This window comes from Gopherus evgoodei, chromosome 4 (genome assembly GCF_007399415.2).
Source record: "Gopherus evgoodei ecotype Sinaloan lineage chromosome 4, rGopEvg1_v1.p, whole genome shotgun sequence".
Taxonomy (NCBI): domain Eukaryota; kingdom Metazoa; phylum Chordata; order Testudines; family Testudinidae; genus Gopherus; species Gopherus evgoodei.
In genome coordinates, this window is record NC_044325.1 from 33,173,126 (window position 1) to 33,192,364 (window position 19,239).

The 19,239-nt window shown below is 45.0% G+C and overlaps 1 protein-coding gene across 3 annotated transcripts in view; it reads left to right on the forward strand.

Annotated features, from left to right (window-relative positions):
• Positions 1-19,239, forward strand: part of CCDC88C (coiled-coil domain containing 88C) — a 147,945-nt gene that overhangs the window by 85,550 nt on the left and 43,156 nt on the right. For all 3 annotated transcript variants that reach the window (XR_003999944.1, XM_030558915.1, XM_030558916.1), the window contains exons 11-12: positions 14,278-14,424; positions 17,094-17,238. Coding sequence is in view for 2 of the 3 variants with exons in the window: in XM_030558915.1 (XP_030414775.1) it covers positions 14,278-14,424; positions 17,094-17,238 (292 nt within the window). In the remaining variant the exon portion in view is untranslated. The remainder of the gene's footprint in view (positions 1-14,277; positions 14,425-17,093; positions 17,239-19,239) is intronic.

The following is a 19,239-nucleotide window of genomic DNA, read 5'->3' on the forward strand; positions in this document are numbered from 1 at the left end:
TCCATGATCACGGTCCCGCAGACGCTCCAAGTCCTGTCGGCACGCCGGACACCACTGGCAGTTCCGGTACTGTTTTCCTCGGTACTGGTCACACTCACTGCACCGGTCGGTATCCCGTTCGCCGACCCGCTATCGGCACCGTTCCGACATCTGGCACCGGGGCAGGTACCTTGACTCCTGTAGCTCTTCTCCGAGCCTCGAGATCTCGGTCCACCTCCCGACACCGTTCTGGTTGCGGGTCTGGATCTCGTTCCAGGTACCGATACGCCTCCTGACGCCGGTCCCCGGTGCCGAGTTGGGCAAGGTCCGAGTGAGTCAGAGACTCGGCCCGTGCCCTCTTTTAGTACCTCCATGGCCGTCCGGACACGCATCCGTGTCACCCCATATGCGCGGATCTTATGCTCAGGACCACGATCCTGATATCATGGCCAGCGGGCGCCAGCCCCGAAGCAGAAAGAGCCTTGGCGAATGCAAGGTGTACTCTGCAGGGGCCCTGCACCTCTGGGTAGCAAAGCAACAAGCCTTGCTTAGCTGCGATAATTATAGCACCTGGGTGGAGGAGTTTCTCCCTCGAACCTCCCACCTAGAGTTCGCTGCCGTCTTGGAGGACGGGGGAAAGAATTTACCCTTTGTTGGTAAAGGCATCTTCGCGGCAGAGACAGCCCCAGACTGCGAAGCCTGCTGGACAATAGGGTCCTAATGCGTCTCAGCATGTATACGCCTGCGACCAAACGCAGGCCTTTATGGCCCCAGCCGCCATACTCTGTGCCTAGCCAGAGGCAGAACTCTGGAAAACGGCAAGGCCAAGGTGGTCGCAGACAAACGTCAGGCCCCCTAAAAAGCCAAAGTCAAGGTCCCTCGCAATTACCACTGGGACCAAAGACGGACCTTCCAAGGTTCGCCGGAAGGCGGTGTACCAGTCGCAGGACGGGATCCTGATCCCGCTTTCTCCTGGCATGGCCCCAGTTACTTTCAGATCGCTGGGTCCTGCGCACGATGGAGCATAGGTACCACCTTTAAATTGCTCCAGCCCTGTCCCCCTTCAGCGGACGAAAGGGGCTAGGGGTTTTACTCCCGTTATGCCCTAGTCCCCCACTCGACCACAGGTCTCAGACCTCCCTGGTCCTGCATGGACTCAACCGGTTTGGGATAAGGTTGAAGTTCTGCATGGTATCCCTGGGAACCATTATTCCATCCTTGCCTCCGGGGGGCTACTATGCCGCCCTGGATAGGAAGGACGCGTACTTTCGCAATGCCATCTTCCCTCCACATGGGAGATGCCTCCGCTTTATAGCCAGCGGTGAATACTCCCGGTTTACGGCCATAGTCGCCGCCTACCGTAGCTATGTCGGATATGCGTTTTTCCGTTTTGGGACGATTCGCTTATCCGAGGAGACTCTGACACACAAACCACTCAGCCCGTGGGCATCGTCACGGTCTTATTCAGATCAAGGCCTGATGATTACTATAGAGCAATCCGCTCTGGTTCCCACGCAGAGGTTGGGCTTCCTAGGGGCTATCTTGGTCTCCTACCTAGCCGGAGCCTGCTTATCGCAACTGCGGTTTTAGGCGATGGCATCAATCATCTGAGGTCTGAAGGCTTTCCCAACGACCTCAGCTCGTTCTTGTCTCAGTCTCCTGGGTCCATGGTTGCCCGCAAGTTTGTAACCAAATGCGCCAAGCTCCGCCTCCGTCCTCTCCAAGTCCGGCCCACCTCGGCGTACCGCTTGGACAGGGAGCCAATGGTCATGGTAGTCACCGTTCCCTCGAACGCCTTAGGCTCCCTGGAGTGGTGGCTAACTCCCTCCTTGGTGTGGACAGGATGCGGTTTCATCCGCCCCAGCCCTCACTGCCCCTGACGGCGGACGCATCATCTCTCTGCTCGAGTGCTCATGGTCACCTCCGAGCTTAAGGCCTTCGGTCTTCTAGGGAGCTGGCATTCCTCATTAATGCCCCAAAAATGAGAGTAGTCTGCCTGGCATGCCAGGGGTTCCAGCGGCAGCTGCGAGGCCGTTGTATCTCGGTGTTTACAGCCAACACAATGGCCAGGTGCTTCATAAGCATTCAGGGGGGACATAGTCCTTCCCCCTTTTTTTTTGTCAGGAGGCCATCCATTTCCGGGTCTTTTGCATGGCCCACTCGATGGAGCTGGCGACGTCCTTTCTCCCAGGCGTTCGGAACGTCTTATCTCTTTGACTCAGCAGGTCTTTCCTGTCTTACGAGTCATCACTCTGCCCCATGTGAGCCGTCCCGCTTTCCGGAAGTGGAAATGGTTCCTCACACAGACCTGTTCGCTCACCGCGAGTGCAGGAAATGCCAGGTGTTCTGCTCCTTCCAAGGTCTCTCCTCAGAATCGATCTTGGACGCATTCCTGATGCCGTGGAACGGCCAACTGCATTATGCCTTCCCGCTGTTCCCACTGGTTCGTTACGCACTGACATACCACGTTGCTCGGCCTGTCAGCCCAGACCTCATCACTCAGGGCAATGACAGGCTTCGTCACTTGGACCTGCAGCCTCTTCGCCTCACGTACCTGAGTCGGGGTGACAGGCAGCCTTCCGCCTGGTCAACGTACCGAGCCAGGTGGAAGCGTTTCCTTTACAGCTGCAGTACGCTCGATCTTGCTCCTGCTGAGGTCTCGATCCCCTCTATTTGGCCTGCCTCTGGCCTTCAGCGGCAGGATCTGGCGGTATCATCGCTGAGGATACTCTCAGCAGCCATCCCTACCTTCCAGCAGGCTAAGATGGACGTTCAGTGTCCCACTATGGGTTCGAGGTCCCTCAAGGGCTTGGAGCGCTTGCACCCTCGGGTGCGCCGCCCAGCCCCGCCTGGGGCCTCAACCTAGTCTTGGCCAGACGGGTCTCTGAGATCAGAGCTCTTACGAAGGTTCCACAAAGACAAGGTGCAGTTATGACCACACCCGGCTTTCCTCCCTAAGGTGTTTTGGCCTTTCATGTTACCCACAGCTCAACGCAATGGGCATAACCGTTGCACTCCTTGGACATCTGTGGAGTGCTCGCATTATGTTGTGCTGACAGAATCATTTCCTAAGGTGCCCCAGCTCTGCCCCGGTAGCGGGCCAAAGGGAGGGCTTGCTTGTTTTCCTCTCAGAGGATCTCATCTTGGGTGATGGCGGACATCCCCACTTGTTCTGATTTGGCTCATATTTCCCCAAGCCACATCACCGTGCATTCTACCAGGGCTCAGGCTTCATCTGCCGCCTTGCTGGCTCGTGTTTCTACCCACGAGACCGGTCGCGAAGCTCCATTGGTCCTTGGTCCTTACCTTTGCTTCGCAGTATGCCCTGGTTCAAGAGAGGCTGTAGCCTCTGGCTCGGCAGTTTTATTCTGCCACATTTCACTCCGACCCCACCGCCTTTGTAAGGCTTGGGATTCACCTAACTGGAATGGATATGAGCAATCACTCGAAGAAGAAAAGACGGTTACTCACCTTTGTAACTGTTGTTCTTCGAGATGTGTTGCTCATATCCATTCCGCACCCGCCCTCCTTCCCCACTGTCGGAGTAGCCGGCAAGAAGGAACTGAGGAGCGGGTGGGCCGGCAGGAGTATATATGGAGCGCCATGGTGGCGCCACTCTAGGGGGCGACCTGCCGGCCCACTGAGTTGCTAGGGTAAAAGTTTTCCGACGAATGTGCACGCGCGGCGCGTACACCTAACTGGAATGGATATGAGCAACACATCTCGAAGAACAACAGTTACAAAGGTGAGTAACCGTCTTTTCTGTGCTAGAAACATGGATGGACCTGTTTCTGGTAATGTGGGAAGATAGCAGTGACCTGTGGCAGGAAGGGTTGCCTCAGTACCAGGACTGTCCTTAAGAGGGTGCAGGGTCTGGAGCAGAAGTGATGAATCCGTCACTTCCAGGACTGACCATACCAGCCAGTTGGTCTGGCCCACGGGGCCCCCCAAAGCACGGGGCCTGGAACAGTCACCCCAATTCACAGTACCCAAGGGACGGCTCTGCTCAGTGAATTTGCATTAGCCCTGCTTGCTTCTGTTAGGATTCATGCTGAAGAAAATTGATAGACTCAATGTGTGACTAAGATTGTGGGAAACAGCTGTCAACAAATACTTCACTGAATCTACTATATATGGGCTCCAGAACTGAATCAGACTAATACTGAAGTCCTCTACCTTGCAGCATCCAATTCACTTGTTTATTTTACTGTGTATGAAACCTTTATGGTAAGCAAAAACAGACAAAATTCTTCTGCTTGTCCTATGGATAAATATCTGATTGTGACTGTCATGCCACTAGCAACAAAGAGAATGCTTTGGGCTGGTTGAGTAATTCTTTGCCTTTCCAATGGAAGAATGTGGCACTTCAGCCAGAGTCAGATGCAATCAAAAGACCGTCTGAGATTGATTCTGGAGGCTGAATCTTGGAATCATGTAATCCCAGTTCTGCTTACATTGAAGCCAGAGGAAATTTTGCAATTGACTTCAAGATTGGGCCCAAACTGTAAGTAGATGAAGCTCCTGGCTCTGAGATGATGGAGTGTCAGTGTCACTACAACATATGCCCATAACACTTCCTGCTGAAAACATGGCAGTTCTTTATGGTTTGCAAACCTCACCTTGTAAATACATTTTTCTCTTTGCCAACCTAGGGGGCCAGCTGTCCACTGCATCTTATGAATAGGTCTACTAAGCCTGCTGAGTATCAAATGTATAAACTGCAAACTGAGGCAGGCTCCTCTCTGCTGGCAATTTCCAGTTTACTGGAATTTCTTACTGTAAGTGGTGTCTCTCTCCTACTCCTTCAAGCTGGCAAGTCAGTTGTGCATTAACCCTATCATGCACTCTAGATAGCAGAGCCATGTCTTGACATTTTCCCTTCAGCTCTGTGCTGCTGTACTTTAGTCTGCTGCCCAAAGCATTCAGAAGAGTTGGTTCTGGTAGCATGGGAGAGGCTAGTGCTTCCTCTTATCTTCATCTGAGACAAGAGGGCAGCCATTCTATTGTACTGTACTTGAGTTCTCAGAACTGTGGCTTGCCCGGAGCCAGTGATACCCTCAAACTAACCACTTCTGTTTCCTATGTACTAAGTTAACTTGATCCATAATGTAAAATTTACAGAGCTCTCCTTCATGTCTTTTCTTCCATCCCTTATGCAGTCTCCCACCTCTATATCTTCTGTGTTGAGTGTCGAGGTTCTGCATCATAGGTGAGATTCTGTGCTGCATCTCTAAGGGTACGTCTACACTACGGGATTATTCTGATTTTACAGAAACCGGTTTTTTAAAACAGATTGTATAAAGTCAAGTGCATGTGGCCACAGTAAGCACATTAATTCGGCGGTGTGCGTCCATGTACTGACGCTAGTGTCAATTTCCGGAGCGTTGCACTGTGGGTAGCTATCCCATAGTTCCTGCAGTCTCCCCCGTCCCTTGGAATTCTGGGTTGAGATCCCAGTGCCTGATGGGGCAAAAAACATTGTCGCGGGTGGTTCTGGGTACAGCCTCACCCCTCCCTCCGTGAAAGCAGCAGACAACCGTTTCTTGCCTTTTTTCCTGGGTGAACTGTGCAAACGCCATAGCACAGCAAGCATGGACCCTGCTCAGATCAAGACTGCAATCGTTGTAAACACCTCGTGCATTCTCGTGCAGTCTATGCTGAACCAGGACCTGCAAAACCAGGTGAGGAGGAGGCAGCTATGGCAGCGTGGTGACGAGAGTGATGAGGACATGGACACAAAATTCTCTCAAACCGCGGACCCCTGCGCTTTGGAGATCCTGCTGGTAATGGGGCAGGTTCTAGCCATTGAATGCCGATTTTGGGCCCAGGAAACAAGCACAGACTGGTGGGACCGCATAGTGTTGCAGGTGTGGGACGATTCCCAGTGGCTGCGAAACTTTCACATGCATAAGGGCACTTTCATGGAACTTTGTGACTTGCTTTCCCCTGCCCTGAAACGCCATAATACCAAGATGAGAGCAGCCCTCACAGTTGAGAAGCGAGTGGCAATAGCCCTCTGGAAACTTGCAACGCCAGACAGCTACTGGTCAGTCGAGAATCAATTTGGAGTGGGCAAATCTACTGTGGGGGCTGCTGTGATGCAAGTAGCCAAAGCAATCATTAAGCTGCTGCTGCGAAAGATTGTGACTCTGGGAAATGTGCAGGTCATAGTGGATGGCTTTGCTGCAATGAGATTCCCTAACTGTGGTGGGGCGATAGATGGAACCCATATCCCTATCTTGGCACCGGGACACCAGGGCACCCAGTACATAAACCGCAAGGGGTACTTTTCAATGGTGTTGCAAGCACTGGTGGATCACAAGGGACATTTCACCAACATCCACGTGGGATGGCCAGGAAGGGTTCATGACGCTCGCGTCTTCAGAAGCACTGCTCTGTTTAAACTGCTGCAGCAAGGGAATTACTTCCCAGACCAGAAAATAACAGTTGGGGATGTTGAAATGCCTATAGTTATCCTGGGTGACCCAGCCTACCCCTTGATGCCATGGCTCATGAAGCCATACACAGGCAGCCTGGACAGTAGTCAGGAGTTGTTCAACCAAAGGCTGAGCATGTGCAGAATGGTGGTAGAATGTGCATTTGGCTGTTTAAAGGCGCGCTGGCGCACATTACTGACTCGCTCTGACCTCAGCCAAATCAATGTCCCAATTGTTATTGCTGCTTGCTGTGTGCTCCACAAGCTGTGTGAGAGTAAGGGGGAGACCTTTATGGTGGGAGGCTGATTATGCGCAGCCAGACACAAGGGCGATTAGAAGAGCCACCAGGAAGTGGTGCGCATTAGAGAAGCTTTGAAAACGAGTTTCATCACGGGCCAGGGTATGGTCTGACTGCTGTGTTTGTTTCCCCTTGATGAACGCCCTCCCCCTTGATTGACTCATTCCCTGTCAGCAACACACCTTCCCGCTTCGATTACAGCTTGCTTTCTAAGGAAATAAAGTCACTATCGTTTAAAAATCATGTATTCTTTATTAAAAAGTCATTATAAAAAGAGGGAGAGAACTGACAAGATATCCCAGGTGTGGTTTGGGAGGAGGATAGGAGGGAAGGAAAAGGCCACTAAAAAAATTTCAAAGTAATGACAGCCTTTTGGTTGGGCTGTCCACAGGGGTGGAGTGGGCGGGTGCACAAAGCCTTCCCCCACACGTTCTTATACATCTAGGTGAGGAGGATATGGAACATGGTGAGGGTGGTTACACAGTGGCTGCAGTGGAACTCTGTCATCCTGCTGCTGTTCCTGAAGGTCCACTAGACGTCGGAGGATGTCAGTTTGATCACGCAGCAGCCCCAGCGTTGCATCCTGCCACCGCTGATCTTCCTGCCTACACCGATCTTCCTGGCACCACCTCTCATCTCGAGCGTCCCTCCTGTCCTCACTTTGGTCCTCACATTCACTGGCATCTTTCCTGTAATTTGATACCACATCCTTCCACTCATTCAGATGAGCTCTTTCATTGCGGGTCACTTCCATGATTTCCGAGAACATTTCATCTTGCGTCTTTTTTTTCCGCTGCCTTATCTGAGATAGCCTTCGGGATGGAGTAGGGAGGCTTGAAAAATTTGCAGCTGCATGAGGGAGGGAAAAAAGGGAGAGAAGTATTTTAAAAGATACATTTTACGGAACAATGGTTATACTCTTTCACGGTGAACAACGCTATTCACCTTACATAGCCCATGTGATTTCACTACAACGTCGCATTTTGCATCTTAATATTGAGTGCCTGCGGCTCTGGTGTTAGAGATCTCACAGACACAGGTCCAGGCAGCAGAATTCAGCTTGCATGCGTCCATGGTAAGCCATTGTCTTTTGGCTTCTGCAGCCTTCATATACACAGTGCCCTCCTTTCCCAAATACCAAGCAAATCCTGTTCAGTGCTGCTGCTTTCCTGTTAACATGCAGCAGCAGAAACCGCTCCCCCCCGCATCCAATTCTCTGGGATGAGTGCTTTACCCCTCCCCCCACCGCGTGGCTGGTATCATGGAAGATCACTGCTAGCCAAACATGAAAAAGCTCAGCGCCAATCCCCACCCCCTGCCCCTGCTTGGCTACCTGCAAGGAAGGATTTCTTTTAAGCAACAGGCAAACAGCCCAGTAGGAATGGCCATCTCCCCTTAATTAAATTCCTGAATTTCAACTAGGTTACCATGAACAATATCACTCTCCTGAGTATAACACAGCGAGATAAAGAATGGATGTTGCTTGAATGCCAGCAATCACCGGGACCATACGGAGCTAGGCTTTGTCATGCAATGATACCCGATTACTTGCTACATGCATGGCGTTGTCAAGTGTCCTACCAGGGAGGACGGAATAAGGCTGCCCTGCCCAGAAACCTTCTGCAAAGGCTTTTGGAGTACTTCCAGGAGCACTTCATGGAGATGTCCCTGGAGGATTTCCGCTCTATCCCCAGACATGTTAACAGACTTTTCCAATAACTATACTGGCCGTGAATGCATCCAAAGTCCTCAGGGAAAATTAATCATTTAAAAACATTTGCTTTTAAACCATGTTTTATATTTACAAAGATACACTCACCAGAGGTCACTTCCATGGCTTCATTGTCTGGGCCAGTGGCTTGGGAGGGCTGGGAGGATAATTCTGTCTGGGTGAGAAAAAGCTCCTGGCTGTTGGGGAGAACAGAGTGCTGTGTGCTGTCTGCAAGCTCATCCTCCTCTTCCTCCTCCTCATCTTCCCCTTCCACAGAATCCTCAGGCATGATTGAGATTACCAACCCCACCTCAGAATCCACGGACAGGGGTGGGGTAGTGGTGGCGGACCCCCCTAGAATTGCATGCAGCTCAGCGTAGAAGCAGCATGTTTTCGGCCATGCCCCGGACCTTCCATTTGCTTCTTTGGTTTTTGGGTAGGCTTGTCTGAGCTCCTTAACTTTCACATGGCACTGTACTGAGTCCCTGGTGTGGCCTCTCTGCATCATGACCTTGGAAATTTTTTCAAATGTTTTTTCATTTCGTCTTTTGGAACGGAGTTCTGTTAGCACGGAATCCTCTCCCCATATAGCGATCAGATCCAGTACCACCCGTGCGGTCCATGCTGGAGCTCTTTTTCGATTCTCAGGAGACTGCATTGTTACCTGTGCTGATGAGCTCTGCATGGTCACCTGTGCTGGTGAACTCTCCACGCTGGCCAAACAGGAAATGAAATTCAAAAGTTTGCGGGGCTTTTCATGTCTATCTGGCCAGTGCATCCGAGTTCAGATGGCTTTCCAGAGCGGTCACAATAGTGCACTGTGGGATACCGCCCGGAGGCCAATACTGTCGATTTGCGGCCACACTAACCCTCATCCGACATGGCAATACCGATTTCAGCGCTACTCCTCTCGTAAAGACCTCGTTGTGTGGACGGGTGCAGGGTTAAATCGGTTTAACGCTGCTAGTGTAGACTAGGCCTAAGAGCTGCAATCTGGAGGCATGAGGATGGAGCAAAGGTCATTTTACGTCTTCTTGGCACCTTTCTAACTCTGTTTGCTCTAGGAGCTGCTTCAGCTGCCTTTGGGCTGCTCCACAGTGTAAAATTGCCAATATTTTGCATTCCAGCCACTTCTTGTCCTAAATACCCCAGCACATCCCACGATGTGGAAGGGCAGCATAAGTCTGTCTCCTTTGGCCTTGTGCTGCCCCTGCTGGCTGCATTCAGGAAATTCAGGGGGGATTCTGGCCCTTTTATGTTGCTGTACCAATGTAAAGAGGCTTCAGTGAAGCCAGAATCTGACAATATATATGTCCTTCAGCCAGTGTTATCCTCAGTTTCCCTTCCATTCCCCCTGCCCCCCGCCTCAAGCAACTGTCCTTCAAAGTGATGTGTAATGAATAGGACTTAATTCACAGCTGTGCCTACTCACATTCCTCTCACCCCGTTGAAAAATAGCTGGATTTACAGTTTCCTCAGAACCACTCCCAGCGTCGGAGCAGGGGTCTAGTTCTAGTCTCTCACTTGACAGTGAGAGATTCCACTAGGCTGTAAAACTGATCCAACTCCCCTGATACTTATTGGTAGCTTCCTGAGTTCAGAGGGTCTGAGACTTTGAAACAAATTTCACATGGATGGGGCCATTTTAACTGCATGCACTTCAGTGAAGAAACATATGATGGGCACTTAACAAGCCTCTAGTTCTGGTACTTGAAGTACAGCCATGAAAACATACCCCTATTGAATGTCATTTCCAGGCAGTGGTCATGAAAGTGCCATATAGAGGGCAGACCATGTGAGGCAGTTTACAAGAGGTAAGAGAAGAGAAATTGGAGTAAGACTTTAAATAGCTCCTTAAACCACAGGCTAAAAGTCCCTAATGGCAGGAGGGAGATTAGAGAAGCTGCCTTAGAACAAGTGCAAAAGGAGCAAGCCTCACTGCAGGCAAGCGAGACTTGACATGTCTGAGCAGGTGACTGTTTTCCTTCCACGTCTTTCACGACAAGAAGAAATTAGCAAACACTGTTTTAATTTGATTATAGCTCTAAGAAAACACAATGCAAATGCAGTCTATGGACCAGGGCACCCTGGGGGGAGGAGGGGGGCAAGTGGGGCAATTTGCCCCGGGCCCTGCAGGGGCCCCCACGAGACTATGGTGTTCTATAATATTGCAACTTTTTTTATGAAAGGGGCCCCCGAATTGCTTTGCCCAGAGGCCCCCGAATCCTTTGGGCAGCCCTGCTATGGACTTGCCCGCTGTGGTGGCTTAATGAGGTCATAGCTATCAATGTGCAGGGGCAGGCTTAACGCAGTGCTTCCTCTGAGGAGTTGGTTCCCTCCAATGTAAAAACCCTGCTGCAGCATTCCTCTCCATTGAGTCTAGTGCTGCTCCAGGAGATCAGATTCTTTTTGGAGACCAGGGAGTCTTACTTGCATTTTTTCCTCCCCCAACTGCAATAAGTTTCCCCACAGGATAATGGGAAGAAATTCCTGTGAACATTTAAAAAAAAAAAAAGGCATTTCTTTTACATTTTCATTTAGTTTGATGGATGCAAAATGCAATTATTCCAGGGAATTTGTTAACATTTTTGCAGCTCAGCAGGAGCAACTTCCATAGCATCAGGTGTGTGTGTTGGAGAGAGAACACGAACGAACTCTCCAGTTTCAATTGAATAGTAAACACTCTGGCCCCAATCCTGCAAATACTTATGCCAAGATTTAATTTTAAGTGGTCTACTCATAGATGCAAGTGTTTGCAGGATCAGGGCCTGTGCTGTTAAGGCTGCAGACCAAATTCTGTGGTTTAATTCAGTGAGAGATTTATGAAGGCAAGATCAGAAATTGTTGGATATTTTATAGTCAGTTTTAAGGTAAATTTCCTCTAATTGATTTTGGAATCTTTTATAAGTAAATGTATTATAAATCGTAAAAGACCATAGATAACTATTCTGTGCTGTTGATTTAAAAGTTTCCCACGGCTATAAAACCATTTTGAGAGTTTTATTAACTTAAAAGGAAAAAAAATCTTCATTCCCATGAAGAATACACCCAACCATTCTGCCTATCTAATACAAAAATGATTTATAGCCAAACCAATTCTCAGGTCAGTTGTGCTACCCTAGGGTGACATTAGTTATAATATGCTGTGCTAAGAACAATTCTACCTTCCAGGCTCTGAGATATAACTTTATAAAGCTATCCTGGAGTAATTACTTAAATTAAGTTTGCACTATAAAGATGACCTCAGAAAATGGGTGCAAGTAAATAATGTTGGCCCAACTTTAACAGGCTTCTGCAAAAGGTTCTTAATTTAAGATTTCATCAGAAACCTTCTGATCTGACAGGTCTTCCTCCCCCTTGCCCCTCAGGCACATGCATGGTGTGTACCTCCCATTTCTCAGATATTATGGTTCCCAACAATGTGTGATTTGCAAATAGAGATCAAATATGTGTATACCTTACTTGGCACACAGTTAGACTCTTCATGAGACACTTAAATAATCAGTTCCTGCTTGGTAAGCAGTTTCAGAGATAGTTCTGAGGTGATGTTTATGAGGTCAAACACCATCTTACTTCTCATGGTTGTGGTCCAGACTGAGCAGGACAGTTTGTTAAATATATTCTGATTGACCCATTGTTTCAGTATGAGTATTTTTGGTACTTGTTTTACACCCAGCATACTGCCTGTTTTTAACTCCACTCGCTCTCATCTGTTTTGGTGTCAGACAATTTAACATATCCATCCTCTCTGGTCAAACTTGGCCCAAAATTTAGGTCTTAAAATATCAGAGTTTCAACATTTTCTCTTTATTCATTTACTCACAGGCATCTCTATTGCAGCCACCATCACAGTATCTCCTGTGAGCACAAAGTGCAATCATCCCTATTTTACAGATGGGGAACTGAGGCACACATCGATTAAGGGACGTCTCTAGGTCTAGGATATCACTGGAACTCTGTACCAGAGCTGGGAAACAGAATCCAGAGTTCCCGAGTCCCAACCACATGAACATCCTTTCTCTTTTTATAAAACCTAAAACTAATAGAAATGTTTTTCCATGGATTCTTACCACTAGTGGAATTGTTCTAAAAACATATTAATCTAAAGTTTTGCAACAGCTTTGCACTAATCAGTTTCAGTGTGATGGGGACTTAAAAGCCATTCCACGCAATAGGTGATGGATGTGTTGGTTCTAAGCAGTAGCAACAATAACCACGGATTTTTCTTTTCTATGGGCCAGGAGATTTTTTTTTCCTGCCAAAGTTTATTTCCAAGAAATTGCAGCACATCTCCACCTCACAGCACTCTCTATTTCTAAGGAGGGTAGCTGATGGTTAGCGTTTTGCATACTGCGGGAAAGTCCTATAGGAATGGCAAGAAATTCCTGAAGATTAGTTAGTTAACTGCTGACTCTTCCCACTGGCTTTAGGATAAATTAGGGTTAAATTGAAAGCCTTTATAGGCTTTCTCTTTAAGTCAGCATTAATAGACTGGTTATGGTTAAGGATTATGTATATATTAGGTTGGTATGCATGTTAGAGCATGAACACCATTTCATAACAGTCTCTGCAAACTATGTTCTGAAATGGGACATTCAGACCTGGGAGTGAGTCTTACTGAGCTGCTGTGAGACTTTTGAGGCCACTGATTGTATCCTTCCAAAAATGGGAAGGCAGCTGTTGTCCAACGGATCACCACAACTTACTCATTCCTGATCATCTTTCAGTAGTCCATATGTTTTGAAGGTTGGTTGTCCGAAAGAGCAGATTTATTCACTGATATCAGCAGATGCTTTACAATTTGAAGGCTATTGTCCAGCAATAAACTGTCAACCCATAATTATTTCTCCATGGATGTGTGCATGTTCCATTTTTTCTGTATGTTGGAGGAAAAAATAAACTAAAAAAAATCTTTTTAGCGGAACAAGGTAAATTGCTGGGGGGCGGGGTGGGCCCACTCCACCCTCGGTTCTCCTGTGTAACATCCTGCTCTTCTTCATCTTTCAAATGCCCATCACTTTCCTGAGTGAGAGAATTGTAGGCCTTACATGTATGTTTCTGATATCAAAAGCATTTAAAGATAAAAGTAAGCTGTCATTTTTTTTTTTTTACCTGAAATCAGACAATTTAAAGCTGTTCTGACCTGGTCAAGAATGTCAACCAGATTTTATGCTGCGGACATGCATTATTTCTGGAGATAAGGTATATGAATACATGATGCTGCAATTTTTGCTTTGTTGTGGTTCAAACAACAAGGGGAGCACCATACAATTCACCAGACTTGTTCCTGGAGCTGTGCTAGAACTGCTGTAGCTGCAGAACCAGGTTGGTTTGTGTTCCGCAAAACACAAACGAAAAATGCTGCTGGCCTAGAGGAAAAACAGAACTGTTCATACAGGTAATGTGTCAGGTGTTTAAGAGGTCATTGCAAACCAGTGCGTTAAGTGAAATAAAGCCATGTACATGAGAGAGGGAAAGAGAATTCTTTTCTGACGTTTTTGAAAGGACTTTTTCATGTAAATGTTCCCATAACCTCTAAAGGTCTAGGTCTGTTTGTTTATATTTTGCACTCTCTGTCTTCCAAGTGCTTCAGCAACGTTGATACTGGAACATTTTACAGTATAAATCTTTGTCTTCATGGGATCTTCATATGTAAAATTGTCATTTTAGAGGTAATGATTAAAAGGTGCTATTCATAGTTAAATATCCAGTATTTCAGTGCCCTTGTTCTAGGTGTGCTATATATCCTTTTTTTTCAAACTGTAGTATATTAAAGTTGTCTGATGTTTGAAATGTAAAATTCTGAAACTAGGAGATTAACTTCTTATGCTGTTTTTCTTTTTGTTTTATAGGAATTAAGAGAAGACAACATCATATTAATTGAAACAAAGGCTATGCTAGAAGAACAGTTAACAGTAGCAAGAGCTCGTGGTGATAAATTGCATGAACTGGAGAAGGAAAACTTGCAATTGAAATCCAAACTTCATGATGTAGAGCTGGTACACACTCTTTATTTAACTATGAATTTTAAAAAAAATCATATTTCTAAACTAGATTACATACTCTTTTTACATAATCTGTTGGAGTTGGTCAAATTCCATTTACAAAGTTTTCAATATGTCTCAGGCTATGTGATCTTTGTGTCAGTGTAGTGCATCGTGCATGCTTAAAATAGCATGACACTCAACTTACAATAAAAATCTATTTATATTTTGTATAAATATATAAAAAAATCTGCTTGGGAGAAGCAGACGGTTGGACAGATTTCAGGTTACGTGAGCGTATATCACCAAGTTTCAAATACTGAACCTATGTACATGGATGTTAGAGGGTTTAGAATGTATCAGTTTAAAAAAAAGAAATCTCTTACACAATGGGAATGAAAATCTGCTGCAGTGAACAACTGTTCTTGCTGAAAATAAAATGTATAGTTATTGCAGCAGGTCTATGAGGCATTGACCACTGCAAAAAATAAAATGTTCTCAATATTTAATACTACATAAATCAGAGAAAAGGGGCTTATTCATCTGAACACAAATGAGAAACTTAAGACCTGGCAGTTTATCACTCACAACTAAAAGGCTAATAAATTACATCGGACATATATTATTGCATTAAACATAAGAAATGTTACTTCATGTGCTGAAATTTTAGTTACTAGTGTTCCTCATTCGTATGGGTTCGTTGTTCTGAATTCTTGCAAAGTGTGGTCATTTATTAACCTGAAAAAGATTTTGCTGGAATGGAGGTATTGGTCAGATCCACTAGTGTTATGCTAAATGCCCAGCTCAGAACATTGTAAATTAAGAAACGAATGATACCCAAGATTTTCAAAATTGGCTCATAATTTTGGGTGCCTCAAATTTTGGGTGCCCATCTTGAGATACCTTGAAGAGGCATGACATGCAGAGGGCTGGCACGCCTTTCAGGTGTCTCGAGTTGAGCAACCAAAAACATATTTCTCCAAATCACTAACCTAGCTGATGCTTTTCATGTTGGGTGTGTTTTGCATGTCTTAGTCTATTGTGTCTTAGTGTATTATGTGACATATAGAGATGGTTGTTCTCATTTCAATGCAAACATCATGCATGTAAATATTATTTGGAGTGATGCAAGTGTTTATAAGGAGAAAGGGGTGAGGGGTGTGTGTGTGAGAGAGAGACAAAGAGAGAGAGAGGAGCATGCCTGCGCCTATATGCTACACCAGTACTTTGACTGGGAACAGCTGTTCATCACTCTCTAAAGTCTATCCCATTCAATACCAACTCACTTTAATGGACATTTTTCTATGTATATAAGCCTATTTTTCATCTGTTCATTAGAATAATTCCCATTTTGTCAATCAGCAGTAAAAAAACTGACTTCCATTGGGAAACATTGAACAATGTCTCATTGAGCCCATGAATATTTGGTGCATTTTGCATGTGAAAGGCAAGAATTAAGTCAAGAAGTTAATGTCAATTAGAAATTACTGATTTCCTACCCTAACAGCACTTAGTTCCAATTACAGTATGTGGTATCACCTGGTATGGTAGTTTTTTGAAGTACATTATATTAATTTATTTTCCCTTTATTCACACGGTTTCTTTGTTAAAAAGCTGTGTGAAACTGACAATGATGTGACATGAAGATTTCACTTCTTGGCATTTCAAGAAATGAAGAAAAAATACCTTTGATTCTGTGATGCTTATCTTCAGCTTTAGGAAGAGCAGAGAGCTTATTTTGAGCCTAGATAGTATAAAAAAGTTGTCAAGTTAGTAGTGAAATTATGCAGGCTTGATTGTATTAAACATGTCTTGAATCGTCCATTTGGTATTTCAGGTAATTAGAGATGGATCAAAACCCTGGATCTTTGTTTCATTTGAGATCTGGCCCATCCAGAGGGTGGCTTTAATCTTGGATCTGTGAGGTGTCTCTCTTAAAGAATAAATGGACACAAATCAGACATCAAGAATTATAACATTCAAAAACCAGGCTGGAGAACACTTCAGTCTCCCTGGCCATTCGATTACAGACCTAAAAGTCGCAGTATTACAACAAAAAATCTTCAAAAACAGACTCTAACGAGAGACTGCTGAATTGAAATTAATTTGCAAATTAGACACCATTAAATTAGGCTTGAATAAAGATAGGGAGTGGATGGGCCATTACACAAAGTAAAACTATTTTCCCCATGCTTATTCCCCCACACACACACAGTTCCTTACATCTCCTTGTCAGTTGCTGGAAATGGGCCATTTTCATTACCACTACAAACAGTTATTTTTCTCTTCTGCTGATAATAGCTCACGTTAACTCATCACTCTCGTTAGAGTGTGTATGGTAACACCCATTGTTTCATGTTCTCTCTGTGTGTGTATATATATATATCTTCCTACTGTATTTTCCACTTCATGCATCCGATGAAGTGGGCTGTTGTCCACGAAAGCTTATGCTCAAATAAATTTGTTAGTCTCTAAGGTGCCACAAGTACCTCCTGTTCTTTTCGCAAATACAGGCTAACATGGCTGCTACTCTGAAACCTCTCTTAATATTGTATGTTGTATAGAGGGGTCAATTCAATTCTTGATGCATTCATCACTCCTAGTAACGATAACTGTGCAAGCCTGATCAGGCTCCCTAGTTAATAAGCTCAGCATGACGTTCCATTTGCATGCTCTTTCCACAGGACCGGGACACAGACAAGAAGCGAATTGAAGAGCTGCTGGAAGAGAATATGGTACTGGAGATTGCGCAAAAACAGAGCATGAATGAGTCTGTGCACCTGGGCTGGGAACTAGAACAGCTGTCAAAGAGCACGGACCTCGCAGATAGTAAGTAGCAGTCATGAGGTGACTCTTAATTATTATTGTGCTTGCGCAAGGTTTCCTTGTAAAAGAGGAGGGGAACAAGTTACTGCATTGGGCTGAAGCAAAACCTCAAACTCCAAGCTCAATAGTTCACATGGCGAACTAAATTTCTGTATTTAACCACTTGACACAGTAAAGCTTCTAACACCACAGCTTCCAGCTTCTTTCCTTACATTATGTAACTATTAACAATGACTTCTTTATATTTAAACCTCCCTTGAGAAAGTGCCCAAAAATAAACAAACACCCTCGTATACTGCACAGTAATGATCCCAGCACGAGTTATTTTTAACTAAATAGTGTCTGGGAGGAGTCGATGACCCTTCTCTACTCCCAGCTGATCTTTAAGTCCCAGGAAAAAGCCTATGCTGTGAGATAACTATTTTTAATAGAAGGTGAAAAATGAGTGGGAGGGAGGGGAAATAACCGGCTGGATATTTTTTAAGTGGGTGATTCACTTTCAGTAATTATATGCAAGACATAAAAAAAAAATCAGTGCCCTGTATCATAGGCTTGATATTTAGTTTCTTTCATATGATTAATTCAATTTATAATACTAGGATACAAAATCATATTTTTAAAGAATCCTGGGATATATAACAGGATGTTACTGACAGAAGTTTTCAGTATCAGAACTTTACTGAGCACTTACTTAATCCCTCAAAGACTCATGCAAATACTTAGCTTTACACATGATGAGCAGGTTCGTTGATATCAGTGCGGCAAATCACGTCGTGTAAACCTTAGCACATACACATGTCTTGGTAAAATCAGGGTCTTGTAAAGTGACTATATGTAAAAATGCACTACCACCTTGCTCCTCCCATTGGCTTGCTGTGTGTATTCTGACCTAAGTCTACTAACAGTAGTGACTAATTAGTTCTTATTACTTTGTTAGCCCTGCAGAGCTAGCTCAGCAAAGTTCAGAGAGGGTGAACTGTATTCTGATTCTTCTTGGGCAGCAAAAATACGGTTTCATCAACGTTGAAACATTTTGGGAAAACAGTGCAATTTTTCTGACAAATTTGAAACAATGCAAAAATTTCTGCCTTGTTTCAAATTGCAATTTTTGTTTCATTTCTGGTGTTTCCCCTCCTTTGTTTGCTTTTTCCTGTATTTCTTTTTTGCTGCTTAATACATTAGAATGAATGATGTCTCGGTTCTTTCCCATTTTACATTTTTGTTTTTTGTTTGTCCATTTTTTAACCTTTCAAAACTTCCTTGGCTTCAGAAAAGTTATCAAAGGGGAATAATAATTAATGATAAACTTTGTAACTCGATCAGTCTGTAACTCTTCAAAAGTTGTAGCTATTCAAAACTTCACCAGAGTAGCAAAAGAAAAGTGGAGGGGAGTCAATGACAGCATTTACTTTATTGCACTCAGTGGCAAAAGGAAAAAAGTGCGGGGGGGGAGAGACAAAATTTTGAAAATCTGAATAAAAAAATCATTAAAATTTTGGGAAAAAAACAAAAAGTTATTTCATTTTTTTGAACTCTGTGAAATGAAAGCAACTTAAAAATTTCAAAATCTTTCACAAAATGTTTTCCTATTTTTCAGCCAGCTCCATTTATGAAGTTCCAATTAGTTACACTTTATCCCACTGAGGATAGCTGAATTGTGCAAATGTAACTGAGAGCACAGTTTGGTCTCCAGAACTTTTATTTTAGCTGTGGTGGTGATCAGGAAAGAACCCAGCTTGACTGTTGGATCTCAGGTTGAGTTTGGAAGGATGACACGTAGGAAACCTCCCCCCTCACCCCTTTTTTTTTTTAACTTGTAAACTGCGCACTGTTGATACAGAAATCAATGGGTAACAATAAGCATGGAAACCAATAAAGCCACTTTTAAAGTCTTTATTTCAGAATAGAATTGAAATTGAACCATGCTGATGGTATTAGTGTTAAACGTCGATGCAACCAAAACTCACCAGCGTATTGCTCATAAAGATCATGGATGTTGTAAAC